Source organism: Prunus persica, chromosome G3 (genome assembly GCF_000346465.2).
Source record: "Prunus persica cultivar Lovell chromosome G3, Prunus_persica_NCBIv2, whole genome shotgun sequence".
NCBI lineage: Eukaryota > Viridiplantae > Streptophyta > Magnoliopsida > Rosales > Rosaceae > Prunus > Prunus persica.
The window spans coordinates 2,102,277-2,118,081 of NC_034011.1; the positions used below are offsets into that span (position 1 = coordinate 2,102,277).

At 36.8% G+C, this 15,805-nt stretch overlaps 1 protein-coding gene across 3 annotated transcripts; it reads right to left on the minus strand.

The window, feature by feature from the left end:
• Positions 77–12,797, minus strand: LOC18782131 (histone acetyltransferase HAC1). Of its 3 annotated transcripts, XM_020560266.1 has the most exons (17): positions 12,215–12,765; positions 11,220–11,531; positions 9,392–9,500; positions 8,912–9,206; positions 8,349–8,831; positions 6,375–8,203; positions 5,159–5,455; positions 4,782–5,060; positions 3,858–3,986; positions 3,567–3,767; positions 3,318–3,460; positions 2,908–3,220; positions 2,506–2,645; positions 2,027–2,105; positions 1,530–1,922; positions 870–1,087; positions 77–757 (listed from the first exon to the last, which is right to left on the minus strand). In XM_020560266.1, the coding sequence occupies exons 2-17, from the start codon at positions 11,414–11,416 to the stop codon at positions 643–645; spliced, it is 5,220 nt and encodes a 1,739-aa protein (XP_020415855.1). In that variant the 5' UTR covers positions 11,417–11,531; positions 12,215–12,765; the 3' UTR covers positions 77–642. The 3 variants fall into 3 exon arrangements, with proteins under 3 accessions (XP_020415855.1, XP_020415857.1, XP_020415858.1); XM_020560268.1 differs by lacking the exon at positions 11,220–11,531 and having other exon boundaries at positions 134–757; positions 12,215–12,764; XM_020560269.1 differs by lacking the exons at positions 77–757; positions 870–1,087; positions 1,530–1,922; positions 2,027–2,105 and having other exon boundaries at positions 2,533–2,645; positions 2,943–3,220; positions 12,215–12,797.

Consider the following 15,805-nt stretch of genomic DNA (forward strand, 5'->3'; position numbering starts at 1 on the left):
AGAGAGCCAACAATTAACAATCAATTTAATAATTTTGGGAACAATATATGAACATGAAATCCAATGTCGGTGAGAATGAACTGAAACAGTATTGAAGAAGCTACTTATTTCTTCCATTAACAAGAACACAATCTACAAAAAGGGTCAATAATATACTAAAAGGGAGAAAAGGGACAAAAACAAGGATCTGAAACTAACTTCCCTCCCGCATTTCTTTGTAAGAAACCATTTAAGATAGATCAGAACAATTATAGTACATTTGCCAGTTAACAAATGGCATTTGACAGATTACAAAGAGGATAAAATCAAAGAATCACCAATCGGGCCACACATCTGCACGCTCACATTGGAGGCATGGTTAGCAGCTGTTGAAGAGGGCAAGCTCTGGTTGATGAACTTCACCTGTCTTCCTCTTAGGGAGAGTTCAGTCATGGAGATAAGAAACAAAAAAATTGTTCCCTAAAAAGTGAATTTAAACCATATACCGTACTGTAATGCTTATCGCCTTCTAACCATATAAGCACCCCACTTTTTCTGCCACCGCCTGGTTCCCGGTAGTGTGTTTGCGGAGCACAAGAAAACCATTGCCCTGTCCTAAGGTTCTCTTTCTCCAAAACATCCATTTCTATATTTACAATTTGGTCACCCAGTATTGTTGTGTAGCTCGGCAGCTCTCTGTCTCATCATCTCCATAACAGCAGCTCTTCTTCGTGAATCAGACTGCTGCTGCAGCCTCCTCAAATGTTCCTTTAAATCTCTGAAAGCATGCACATGTATTAAATCTAATTCTTAAAAAAAGGGAATCAGGAGAGAGAACTAGGGGAGATTTAAATTGACAGCTCTTAATACAAAAAAACTAATCCACAAACCTGCAGCGTGGCACATGGCACTCGGATTCTTTGCAAGCTCGAGCATGAAGTTGAAGGAGATACCACATTTTCTTACAGAGAACACATCCTCCAGATGCCCGGACTTTGCATTGAATTCCATGGCGGAAAAGCCCCTTCACCTTACGACAATTGGGGTACTGACATTGTGCTGAACGACATTGTGATGCGTGCACCAGAAGATCAAGCATTTTCCTAAGCTGCAAAATTAAAAGTGTTAATTATAAGAATTCGAACTCATCAGGATACATTGGCATCCAACCCTTTCCTCCACTACTAAATCCCATATTCGGCATTATTAAGAAAACACAACAGCAAAATTATTATTAAAACAAAGCAACACCAAGATCATCTTAGGTCATTTTGTAATAACATTCTAGAGAAGCTAGAAATAAATAATACTCTGAAAGATGTGAACGAAGGCTGAGAAAGTTGCAGGAAACCTCTGGAACACAAAACTTATAAATACATTTACATTTGGAAAGATTCTAATTCATAAAATGAAGTGAAAAGAAACGTAGAAAAGATGTCCAAGAAGGGAATCACATCATCTCGGTTAAATAAATGGGAAATTTTTACTAGGTCGTGTCGTAACTGAAATCTGTGACCATTTTTAACGAGGAAAAAACTTATATAAAGCACCTGTAAAACTCGCATTTGCCTAGCTTCTTTGTTTTGTGCATCACGATCAGCTATGGATGGATGATTTGTCAATTTATGATGATGATCTACACCTCCTTCCTTCTGATAACAATTGTTGCATACATCATATTCAGGGCAAACTTCACAACGCCAACCTTGACCTGTTTCAATGTCGAGATGACATATATTGCATGTTGTCACAAATGCAGGAGCAGTTGGGTTATGAAGATGGTAAAGGACCATCATAGAGGAATGTTTAGCCCGCCGTAGAGTATCATACTGATAATGATTCCCTTGACAAAGACTGAGAAATGCCTGTCTGGTGTCAAAGAATTCACTCTCAAGAATCTCGTCTTTGTCCTTTGTGTCAGCAGGTACATCAGTAATGTCAAACTGCAATATATGATGATGTCAGCATTGAGTAAAAAACAAGTTTACAAGAGAGAATAAGAAACTCGCAGAGCCATGATAACTGAAGGGAAGGACAATTCACATACAGGACGCAATTCATGTTTTTCCCTCTGATTGGAAGGGTGCCTGTCTCTTTCTTCCCGCTTTTGCTCTGCTTCATAACACCTGTGGTCCCATGTAAAGTAAACAGAATAAATGAAATTAGTAAATGTTAGTCCAACAGCAATTCCAGAAAAGAAAGATAAAATTGGATTATGAAAAATTAAGTGAGGAACTTCAAGAATAGAAGCAGCACGAAAAAAAGTGAACTTTTCATAATCAAGGAGAGAACTGCTCAAACTGTCTGAATTCTAACAAAACCCTAAACTCAATTAGCAACTATACAAGGGACCTTAACCCATTCTTCTATAAACAAACTACAAACACATTGCAGTTGTATATGAATAAGCAAGAAAACGTTGCACGTATAATATGGTAAAAGGGGTAATAAAAACAAATTTTAATATAGTATTAGGAAGCTATACAGGGGAAGGAGGTAACAGAAAAATGCAAGATTGAATCTTACTTATCACAAAGCTGAAAATTTTTGCATTGGGTGCAGGACCAACGGTTTCCTGATACCATTAGTATACAACAGTGAGAGCACGCATACTGCAAATGAACCATGATGAAATCTTCCTTCATCGGGCAAATGGTTTCACCAAGCTGGGTAAACATAAATACAAAAGTCAGCACCAAGTGCAATTAAATCTAATAACATTGAACAGCTTTCATATATTAAATTTTTTAAAGATGATTTCATAGACTGATTCTTTTATAATAAGATTTCATACATCTATGTGAACGTGCTACTAGAATCAATTAAAAACCTGGGCTTCTTAGATGCTAGAACTCTGAATATCTAACAGCAAAAGCTATAAAGACTGAAGATAAAAACTCAGTTGAAAGACCAAGACTATAAAATTACTTTGTGCATTAGTAGCAGATCCTTTGACGCGTTACCAGAAAGATCAGTCTGACCAGACGCTTTTAAAGCCCTTTTTGTTATAGTCTTTTTGGTTGTTCCTTTCTTATTCTGTTTTCTCCCATCCTCTTCTTGACGCATCTGATAAATCAGATCCTCAGCTGCACCAGGCCAGTAGTCACCATCAAAATAAGGCAGCCTAGCTGCAGTGACTTTAGCCTTGCATTCAGCAGTAGTAACAAAGAAATGATCATATAGATTAGTGAGTTCAACAACAATGCTTTCCTTGGCAGCTTTCCTGAGCATTGCCAAATACCTGAAAGAAACAGGGAGATAGAAAACGACATGTATGAAACAGAATACTTGATGCTAATAATAACTGCAAGCCAATTCACAAAGTTTTAAAAGCTCACCATTCACGAAGCTTATCTGATTTTGGTGTTTTCTGAATTTCCGGATGACAATATAAAATATAATCTTCACCCTTCAAAGGAGGACAAGCCCATATGTAGCAGCTTGTAAACCCTCGTTTCTTGCAATATTCAAGGTATCCAATCTGGAAAGGGTATCATAAACTAAGGCCAAAGCTCCAAGATAACATATCAAACTAAAGAAAACACAGATAATGCGAATAACAATACTAGTGAAAGCCTAGGACTCACAAGAATTTCATGGTAAACAAATGTGCGGAGAGCTTCTCCCGTCACCGCTTTAACTTCGGGCCTGAAATACTTAACAGAATCCAAATACGATAGATATACACGGCGCTGATTTGGAAATTGACATTCAGCTCCAAATTCTTGAACATACATGCCAAATAGGCATACTTCTACACCTTCAATTTTCTGAAACAATAATACAACCTAGACAAAAAATTATGTAATTAGCATCATATTGAAACCATTCCCTGTAACCCATTCTATTATCAAATAAGCCTTGAATATCTTCCCAACCTTAGATTTATATGGGAACTCTGTAGGATAATTTTCTTCCTGAAAAATTTCAAGAAACCGCTGCTTCACTTCCAATTTTTTGTCAACTGATGAAACAACTCTAATTACAAGTGATTCTGCCCCAGGAACCTAGTAGCAACAGTAAAAGATAAAATTAGCCAATAATCAAAAACTTGATTAATTCATGGATCAAATTTTTTTCAATTCTACGGTAATTTATCCTAAAAGTATTTCTTTCGAATTTATGCTTCTATCAGCCATCTTAACTGATCCAGCCTCCAAGTCTTAAGCGGGAACAGTCTAGCTGATTCTGACACTATAAATAATGTATACCAACTTCGGCAAAAATGATGTGGGGTAAGTGGCAGTTTCCTACAAAAGTTCGCCAAAGGCCTAGCAAGGAGGGCTCAAAAACCAAAGTCCTAACTGGCATATGGATAATGTTGGGTGCCAGTCTACAGCAGCAAGCAAGACATTTTAATGTCTGGGGTTCATGTGCTTGATAAATACATAGTCCTATAATAAAGAATGTCTGTCCAAAGTAACCTGTTGGGGTAGTAGTGCATGGTCCTTATAGAAAAATTAATGTTAGTTCATGTAACTGGTTTCTCCAGCAAGCATGCAGCCTAACCCAATGTGTGATAGAAAGGCCTCAAAGAGTGATTCCTAGAATCCTACCAGCGTTATGCTAGTAGTTTCTATGCTTTTCCTAGAATTTCCTTGATCTTATCTACCAACAAGTTACAGAGATCAAGAGACTCAAGTTCAATGAACACTTAATTTTCTATGTATAATTCCTTTGCTCCTGTCCTGCATCAGAATATCATTAGCAAAGGAGAAAAAAAAATATTAATAATAAAGAAAGCATTGTGTGTTGCGTGATCCCTCATAACAGTTCACATAGCATAACACTACATAGATCACCTCATCATAACTTTTTCCTTGCTGCCTCGCCCTCTCTTGTCTTTCCACCTTCAGTTTCTTAAATAACCGTTGCTCTATATGGTCACTCAGTATTGTCCTCGGTAAATCTTTGGCCCCCAGAACAGCACTCTGTGGTAAAGGCTTACGCTCTCCCCTCTCAACCTCTTGTATATAGCAATTAGGGCAAGTGTATTCAGCTTGCCCACCATCATTTCTTCGGCCATTAAACAAAGCACAAATCTGGTGTTGCCAAGCTTCGCATTTGTCACATTGGACCCACTGCATATAAGCATTGGAGGTGAAAATCATAAGATTGACTGTCTAGAACATTTTAACTACAGAACCCAAAAAAAAATTTGTTCCAGCAATAGACATACCCATTCTTCAGTCTCCTCATCATTTTTCTTCTTCTCCAGCCTTGCCTTTGGAATCGCAGTCCCATCAACAACTATAGTGTCTCCACGAGCCTCGTTATAGCATGGAATACAGAAATAATGTCGTGTGTCACCAGCCCCCATAGTATAATACATCGCGTTGCGCTTGATACGAGCGCCACAAGGTGTGCAATATATTGGTGGTGGCTCAAAGGTAAGCTTCTCAACTGCACACAACTGACAGGAGTTCTCACTCATTGAATTCTCCATTGCTTGATTTTTCTCTGCCTTCGCTTTGCTCTGTGAGTAGAAAAGAAATTAATTATATTCTAAAATCAACATCTGATGGAGTATCCAAAACAAAGAATAGCAATTTTCCTAAAGAAGTGTACATGCAAAAAATGGTAAAGGCCAACAATATGACAACTGTTAGAAGTATATATTATGACTTATCAGCAAGTAATCAAAACTCTTTGTAGCATCATGGTTACGAAAATAAAAGTGAAAACCATGATGCTAATGCCACAACAAGGCACACCAAGAGAGCTGAGAAACAGACCATGCAATGAGGAGATTCCCTAAACATATAACCATTTGAAGAGAGACAGGAAGGCCATTGTGGAAAGAACAGGGATAATCTTTGACAAAAATAAGAATTACGTAGAAAACCTTGCATATGAAAACTTGCCAAAGTTGAAGGACAGAAAGACAAAGTGAGTACTACAATATACAGAGAATCCTGTACAACCCCTGCAGGCTCTTCTATACATGACTTTTTTCTTTCTATAAATCAGACACGATAATTATTCTCCACCAAACTAAACATGTCCTAACATGTTTGAATTGCATCATGAACTTACATGTATTGATTTATCTACAAAAGTGAAACTAAGGGTCCATTTGGATAAAGTGATTTCAAATCCTAGGGATTTAGATGATATTATAAGGTTAAATTGTTTGTTTAGACTACTACAATCTATGCATGCCAAGATTTGAATAAGAAGGAAAACAAATGGATTTCAAATGACTCCTTGCATGTAGTCATTTCAAATCCATTCTAAATGTGCTACATCTAGTCATTTCAAATTCATACAATCTAATGTTTTCTAGTTTTCTTTAGCAAATTTAGTTTTGTTGTCAAATCTAAATCCTTTTCTTTCAAATACCTCGGAGCATAATAGGGGGTAAGGTGGGAAGGGGTGAGCGTCCGTTAACTAACCTGGCCAACCCACTGCCTGAGACCTGTAATGTGCGCCCTTACTTGCTCCGGAGTGAAAAGTTCAGTCATTGACACCCCCTTTATTTTAGGCTTCCCAGACTTGGTTGCAGCTGCATTTTCCACAGGCTGGGCAACATTTTCTTGTTTAGCTGGATCAGTTTCTTTCTCAAGTTTGATGTTTTCTTGTCTCGCTAAAACAGCAGGCTCATTATATGAAACAGCTTCACCATCATGCCTTGAATTGCAGTTATCATCAACACTATCCTTCATCTCATCAAGACTCCCTTGCCCAGAACTTACAGGAATTTCCATTTTCACTTCTGCAAACTCGGATTTAACTGGCATAGAAATCTCACTATGTTGGTAATCGTGAATCTGTATATCCTCAGATACATGGGGTTCGCTAATGGCAGAAACTTTTACTGCAGAACTAACACTAACACTATCAGGAACAACAGATTGAGAGGACTGCTCTATTTTCATGCGTTTCATAGAAGGTTGCCGATCCTCAGAAGTTTCAACAACCGGAGCCGTCTTCAAAACCAATCTAGCAGAAGTGTCCCCACTATCATAGACTTTACCGGATCCATTTATTGAGTTCTGCAAACCGGAATCAGAAACTCGACGGTTCTTTTCCTTATTCAGATAATTCAACACAGGGCCACAAACGGGGCAAGCTTTTTTGCTTTTGCAAGTCTGGCTATGTAGAACCAATAACTTTGAAATACGACAACGACTATATGTGCATTGAGAAGATTCGCAGGACTTCATGTGCTGCACCAATTTTTGAACAATTACACAACGAGCTTCTCGACATTTCCCTTCAGGGGCTGTACAACAACGAGCATGGAGCATTAACAGAAGCCATCTCTGTTGATTTAGAAACCATTTATCTCGATTGACATAACCAGATCTAGAAGCAGCACTCGATGAATTGGGGGGACGAGATATGCTTCTAGACCCCATATTTTGAACAACATTAGGTCCTTCTGAAGATGAATTATTACACTGAGCTTCATCTTGCCCAGATATCCTCTGACGGAAATCTTCATGGACATGCTGCTCATGGGACATGTTGGCCTGTCTGTGACTCCCATCTTGCAATTGAGGATGCCATTGACCTTGCAGTACTGGTTCTGATTGAGCTCCAACAGAGAGAGATCTGAAATCATTTTGAGACTCTGCAACCAATTGGTGGGGCTGCAATATTTGTTGCATTTGCTGAGAAGTTTGAGACAATGAAGAGGAGATATCATGTTGACCGGATGGGATATGCTGAGCATTCCTCAAACGATCTTCAACAGAGTGCTGATGGAATTGGTTATGCATCTCCGATAATCGAAACGGTTCTGTAGCTTGTTGGTGCATAGCTTCATTATGGTGGTCCATATCACGCTTTGCACTGCTGAGATCAGATGTCATTTGAGACTGACCAAAAGCATCATTGTTTAACATCTGCTGGCGCTGCGGATTCTGCTGCTTCTGTTGACGTTGCTGGTGAACTAATTGCTGCTGCTGTTGAAACTGATTAGGTTGATGTTGAAATTGTTGCTGTTGATGAGAATGGAGGATATTCTCTCTTGAAGATAGAGGAGTTTGGAAATTTATCTTTTCTAACTGATCAAGTTGTTGAGGCTTCACATGTACACTTTGTTGTGCACCGTGCATATTCGACTGATTACTTATAAGGGGAGGGTTGGTCTTGGATATAGCTGTTGAGCTGACTGAATTCAAATTCTGAGCATTTAACATTGACCCAACAGGCGTTGCAGCACCATAGTAGTTTCCAGGCCCAAATGAATCAGCATTACTCATTCCATAGCTATCACCTGGTAAAACAATTATTACTGTTATGATAAACTGCTCAACGGAACACAGAATGACCTGCAGTTTTATAGATAAACCGGACATTTATGATATACATATACGTATGTGATGCACGCACAGAAAGGGACGGGGGGAGAGAAAGCATACCTTGCATTATAGGCCGCTGATGTTGATCAAAGTGTTGTGATGGTTTGGAAGAGTTAGCATAAGGTGTTAATGCCATATAGCCCTCAGAAGTGCCAGATTCATTAACCAGTGGTAAATTGTTCCCAATCAATCCCAACCCACCATTTAGAGCCCCATTTGGCAACCCATAAGGTTTCTGCTGCATGCCAGACCTTATTCCACTGCCCATTTGGCTGCCAACATTATGAAGTATACGGCTATTTTGACCACCAATATGCTGCTTTTGCTGTTGTGGCTGTGTTACCATTGAAGAATCAACAGTAGAGAACCCACCCCCATTATTTGAAGATTCCAAATTCATGTAAGACTGATTACTACTGCTATTAAACCCAGGAGTAGGAATCATTTGGCTAGTAATTCTTTGCACACCCATTGATGACATGTTTCCTCCAGTACCAATGGAGAAACTGGCAGGAGATTGCTGATATCCATTAGACATAGAACCTACAAAAGCAGATTTTGTAACAGTTGTTTGGAGAAGCAGATTAAACAATTTAGAGAAATGATGAAAAAATACAATTTACCGTCAGATCTATTGAATGAACCGCCAGGTAAGGGGCCAGCAGGCAACAGGTTCCCTGTGTTGACTGTAGTAGGTGCAATGCTAGTACTTCCTCTTGTAGTGTTCATAGAAGCATCCACAGAAGAACTAACCATCATATTTGAGTTCCCATTGTGTGACATACCAGGGGTCGGTATCATTGTACCAATAGGAGAGGAAGAATTAACAAGCTGTTGATACTGTTGGCTCTGGTTTTGGGGTGGTTTCATCAAATTTTGCAAACGACTCTCCAACGTTTCCATGTTCATATAGTCATCCTAAAATAGTATTTGCAAACCACACAACCGTAGGTTACTAAAATGATAATTATTTCAGATAAAATATGAATAATACCAAGTAAGAACCTTTTGCAATAAGACTGGTAAAAGAGAGAAACACCATCTACCTAAATAGCCTAAAAGAGACGTGAATAGAAAAACAGATAGAAAAGAAAATGAGAAACCTTTGTTTGAGCATTTCGCAACAAACCCTCTTCCAATTTTTTAACAAACTCCCTAAACTTTGTGTCACTCATTGGCTGGGGATGTTGCCGCTGCTGTATAATTTGACAGCTGAAAAGCAAGATGGTAACATCAGTACTCGGGTAAACAATGCTCAAACATAAAACGCGGAATACTACATTTGAATCAACAAAAGTACAATTATGAGACAACTAAAAAACAAACAGCAAAAGAAAACTCCAAAATTTGTTTTCCCTTTCAAATAAATAAAAGAACTGACTAATCATGCATTATTGGATCTCAAGCAACACAAACAAAAATGTAATATTCATTGTTAAGAGATCAGGAATATTTTCATAAATATGGAAGAAGAAAGAGAGAGAGAGAGAGAGAGAGAGAGAGAGAGAGAGAGAGAGAGAGAACAAGGCTTCAAATACTAGATATTGTGTTGCACTCATAGAATTCATCTGTGGTTTGCAGGACCCAAATCTTGTTTCACATAAAGCATACTAAATAGACATGAAATGACAATCCACTTCAAAATGCAAGAACAATCAGGATATGCAAAATTGACTCCCCATAGACGGCTTAATAAGGTTTCCATGTGACACAGAAAAAACAGTTTAGCCTTTGTGATATGTGCATTAACTGTTTCTTGAATTATTCGGTTGATCATATTGGTTAAGATTATATGGACACTTTGATAGTTTGTATTTTTTTAGTCTGTAGCATGTGGATATCTTGTCCACTTTGTATTTATTCTTTTCAAATGAATAAAGCATATGTTATTCATCCAAAAAAAAATCAAGCATTTCTTAATATTTTCCCCAAGGATCTGAAAGCATATGTACCAGTCAATGCATCTGATATTCAAGATAAAGGCACATCAGCTACTATTTTAAAAGAAATGAATCAAACAAGAATAATCATATATCAAAAATATCTTTGAACACACTAATAACGCAATGTCCATGTAGTTATGCAGTTTATACTCAAATGAAATAAGGTCGTATTATGCTGTATAGCTTTCAAAGAAATTAACAACGAATGTTATCTGTGGGAAGTTTACCTGTTGCTTTAGGAATCCCATACAAACAAGATAATGCATCCATTTTCTTTTTAGCGTAATCCATCTTGATTTCAGGATGGATGGGAGTATTGACTTGAACATTAACTTTTGTTTCTTGGTGTATTGACTTCAATGTAGTTTGTGTTTTGTTTTTAACATATCCTAAAGCTAACAAACTTCTCGTCCATTTTACTTGTACATCTCCATTTAAGTAATAAAGTTTGTGTTTCTTACCACAAAGATAAAAAAAATTAAAAATAAAATAAAATGTTATTCGGATTCCGCCGTTGTGTTCCTGATGGACCAAATCTCGTTTTTGTAAATTCTTCTTTCTTTAATATAGTTGTAGTTTCCTACCCAAAAGAGGAAATAAACAACAAAATCAACAATGGAAGGACTTGTCATATTTGCAATATAGTGTGAATGGTTAGAAGGCAATCCACATGAAAGAACAAAATATGAGTAATGTAGTGTAGGGAGAAGAAATAATATATGTAGATGGTCAAGTATATTTCATTGTTAATTTAACTTGCAAATATCAACTCAAAGATTCTCACAACCGATGTAAATTTTCTAAGGTCTGGGGAAAGATGATATTTAATTCCAAACTAAAGTAAATAATACTAACTTTGCAGAGTGACAATTAATAAGGAATAGCACACTTCAAAGAAAATGAGCAAAGAATAAAGAAGTCGACATGATAACAAGCAATTCAATATCCTTATAAATAAGGATATAACACCAAAGGAAATGCATCTTACATCTTTTCTTGCATAATTGAACGTAATGTGGGAATCTCAGGATCCATGTTAGACATAGCACGAGCAGGCCCACCTAAGTTTTGCATTTGGGGAGGAAGGGAATTTCCATTATGTTGGGGCAGCACAGGCATCTGAGTGCCTGCCTGATTGGGCACCTGCCCAGATATCTGTCCTGACATGTGTGTCTGCACATTCATCTCCTTTATCCTTCCCCACGCTGACTCTAACTACCAAGTAACGCATAACTTAAAAACCAAAACTTTTGAACTGCACGGCCTACTCATGCTTTAGCCATAATAAACTCCCTCCACACTGTACATACAGTGACGAAACAAAGGAATCATATATATTCAGTCAACTAAAGAACATAAATCATGAGTCTCATTTAGTAGGAGAAATGGCACAAACAAATAAAACTAGTACTTAGGAAGAAAAAACTGAATTATCACGACATGATGAGAAAATTGCTGTATCAATAAACAACCATTTTCTCTTCAAAAAAATAAATAAAAAACCATTCAAAATTGCAAGATAATTAGTAGCAGAAAGCCAAGTAAAAATGTAGAATTGGGCAGGTGCGAATACAATGGAAAACAATACATGAAAAATGTGAAGCAAAATTATACCAATAACAATAGCTTCGAAATTGATATTGATATTGAACTAAGCAGAATCAAATGCCATTTTCACGTAAACATTGCAAATTTTGCATATTTACAATGGGATATGATAAGCATTGAAATATTGAGCTTGTGAGAAATGGATAAAACAAGCAATCAGCAAAGGGGAAAATTGAGGTCAATCAACAAAGGGGAAAAATTGGGGCTAAGAAGATCGTAGCCAAAACCTATGCAGTCGTAAGGGGTAATTAAGTAATTCAATAATAAATAAAACAAGCTGAATTTCTAATTTCACAACAATCCCAATCCAGTAAGTAACCCTAAGATACTAAATCGAATCGAATCGAATCGAATCCGAAAATGAGAGCAACCCACCTGAAGGTACAACGAAGAGCAGCAGCGATCGGAGCTCCGAATTGCTAGAGGGCTTTGAAAAAGTACAACCAGTATGCGAGACGGCGACGACGATCGGCGATTGCGAGTAGCAGAGAGAGAACAACGAAGAGAGAGAAGGTCGGTTCTCACCGTCCCCAAATTTATCTACACACGTGCGAATTGACACGAAGCACAAAAAGGGGTCGAAATCGAAGACGAAGAAAGAGGAAGAAGATGAAGACAGCAGGGGTCAGCGAGAGAAGTCGAATTTTTTCGGGCTTGGGTTTTGGGGCTCAAATCTCAATTGCTCAATTTGGGATTAATTTGCTGCCAAATTATAATTGAAATATGATTTTTTTTTTTTTTAATTTGTTTATGAGTTTAATTGCGAAATGGTTTTTTTTTTTTTTTTTTTTTGGTTATTTTATTTACTACACGCAGTGCGAAGTAAGCACCCAAAAATAATTGAAGGCGAAAATAAATTAATGACACAAACAGGGACGACAAGAGACCGCAGATAGATAAAGATAAAGAGAGAGAAGATGGGAGTTTCCAAGTCCACACTCCACACCATTAAACCAAGCACGCAAATTTACAGAAATACCCTTGATTTTATCCACATTTTCACAAATGATATATTATCCTTTCTTTTTCTTTTTCTTTTTTCTGCTCCATCTCCAAATTTTTCATAGGGTTTTGGGTTTTTTTTCTACATGAGAAAATTATAAACCAGTGGTTTGTAGTTCAAGTAGCTAATAGTATTCATCCATGTATACGAGGTCATGTGTTTTTTTTTAATAATCAAAAATCAAAATTGTCAACAATACAAAAAAATTCACACAAGTAACTAAAAATATCCACATCTGCAAAATTAAGCTTCATCTCAAGCAATGCACACACAATCCAAAACAACCAAAATCCTAAAACAACTCATAATACTAATTACTAAATCATGAGAACTAATTGCATCACATGAAGTAATGCCAACATTAAACTCACCGCATCTAACCAAGAAATCAACGTGGAACATGGATTGCAGAAAATAAGGTCTCCAATAATCCAACTTCGCATAACATTGAATTAAGATCTTTATCAGACGAAGATGGCCAAAAACACCCGAGTAGATAGCAGTAAAATCTTCAAAAAGCGTGGTAACACTAGATTTAGATCAAATGAGAAATCTTAGTGGGGGCATTTTGAGAGAATGAATGGATATAAGAAAGAGCATAAAAATGGTAATGAAGTACTCAAATTTGAGCATGGCTCAAGGAAAATCACTACAAGAAACCAACTCAACAGGAAAAAAAAAAATTTGAGGAAAAAATTGATAAGAAAATGGAAGAGGTCTCCTCCTCGTACGCGGCTAGGGTTCTTTGCTTGATTTAATTATGTCGCCTTTTATTATGTCACACGAATTTTTGTGTTCAACTCCCCTATCTCCCACTTGTTTCTAGAAAAGGAAAGTATATAATCATATATGTGTATGGTGTGACAAAAATAGAATGTTGATTCCACCAACATGTCATATTTACCCTTCCACCTTATATTTTCACTCCACAACCAAATTTAAGAAATAATGATCCTCTCTGCCCACCCTTAAATATCCCTAGAATACCCCGAATATATTTAAAACCATTGTACATATAAAAAAAAAAGGCTTCCTCCATATAAATACATCAGTTTACTAATAAATTGTTACTATTTAAGACCAAAACACTTTAAGACAAATCGGGATTGTTAGAACGCTAGTGGTAAATAGGAAGTAGTATACCATTAACTCTTAGCAATATTTTGATTCTCGCATTTCTTCTATTTTGTGTAAAAGAAAAAAAAAACTACATATTATTTGTCTTGTAATAATACATGAAATCTTTAACAAGCTAACTTGTAAAATGTTTGTATGCTTTGAACGATCTATATTCATCCACGGACGTATTTTGCTCATTACTTTAACGCAAGGTGTATCATTATCATCATTTTTAACACTTGACACATGTTCATAGTCATAATCATAGTTCCACAAATATAAAGCAAAGAATTAACTATGATTATACTAATAGATACATGTCAAGTATTGAGAATGGTAAGGATGATACACCTTGGGTAACTCTTGCACTCCTCATTCTTGTAAATGAAATAAATAGCTGATAAAACAATTATTCGTCACAGATTGTCAATTATACAATATCTTTTAATTTAATTTTAGTCGAAACTCTATGAGAATCTAGCAATAAATGCAACTTTGGATTATTATTCTCATTTGTAATAAACTATTTGATAGAATTATGCTTATTAGAACATCTTCAAGAGATAAGTTAAATACAAAAAAAAAAAATTGTGTGATAAAAATGTCATAGAATTTTATTAGATCAATAAGAATAAAGAGTACAAAGGACACAGACTCTAAAGGGAGCCATCCCAATTACAATATGGCAACCATGGGTAAAACTTCCCCAATGACATGACCCAGCAAAAAAGCTGAAACGATGTAGAGAGAATCACACTTGACAATAATTTTTCTAAAACCCCTTTCAATCGTCATAATTTCCTCAAATCTAGTCTAATGACTTCAAAGTAAAAAACTAGCCACTAATCGGCATGACTCTCTTAAAGAGACTAAGAACACCCAACAAACTCAACTAAGTGGAATCATGAGAGAAAAAAACACAAAAAACTCAGAGTTTCTAGACTTTATTAAACAAACTAAATCAAAATAAAAAACTAAAACAATATCGGCAAAAGGAAAACAAATCGCCGCTAATCTTCCTTCGGGGCATGACATAGAGAGCAAAACATTAATGAATAATGGATCTACCATGACTAAGTCACAACACCTCAAAGAGCAACCTCGCAAGATCTAGATCTGCCAAACAAAGAGTACATCGATATAGGTCCACCAAAAATGGAAGAACACCGAAGATTCGATGGGAAGTTTTCTCTCTCGTTTTCTTTATCTCTTAGAGGCTAGGTTTTTATTTTTTGTTAAACACAAAATGTTTGATTTGAATTTGACAGCCTATGTAGCAATTTGACATTTTTAAAATTGTTAAGTCCACATAAAATGTCAAATATCATATCATTTTGATTCTCATTCATGAACTTGGAGATTTAAGAATACTGCTTGCCTTATTCCTGCAAATTACGGTTTAACACATGTGCAAAAATAATTCATCAAAAATACAAAAAGAAAAACTTTTGCATGCATGTTGTCCTTAACAGGAATGTAGGAGTTCCGAGGAAGGAAGGAAGTATTTAATTAACGAAAATGGTGGCTTGGATATGATTTTATTGTTGATCCCAGAAAATCCATTCAGGCGAAGCAATAGCTGTGCCCCTCCCTCTAATCCTCAAATATAAATTCGTTCTTCGCAGGGACAATGACTTTCGGCGAGCAAAACACGTTTCCGGCCTCGACCAAGCTTTCCAGGCTGGCATAAATTTCTTCGACTTTGCAGAAATGTATCCAGTGGTTTAGCGAGCCCAGATTCGGGGGAGGAGCAAGGAGCGAGAAGCGTCGTTTTGGCCACCGAGGTTGTAAAGTAGCTCTGAGAGTATCAGTTCATGCTAACAATGGTGTGCCAGCTTGGTTTT

What these genes read in the sequence shown, in the direction of transcription:
- LOC18782131 (XM_020560266.1), bottom strand. Translation starts at nt 11,416, where the DNA reads ATGAATGTGCAGACACACATGTCAGGACAGATATCTGGGCAGGTGCCC. An exon ending in AGTTCCCATATAAATCTAAG is followed by an intron (nt 3,768 to 3,857) that starts GTTGGGAAGATA and finishes TTTTTTGTCTAG; the next exon opens with GTTGTATTATTGTTTCAGAA. An exon ending in AAAAACATGAATTGCGTCCT is followed by an intron (nt 1,923 to 2,026) that starts GTATGTGAATTG and finishes CATATATTGCAG; the next exon opens with TTTGACATTACTGATGTACC.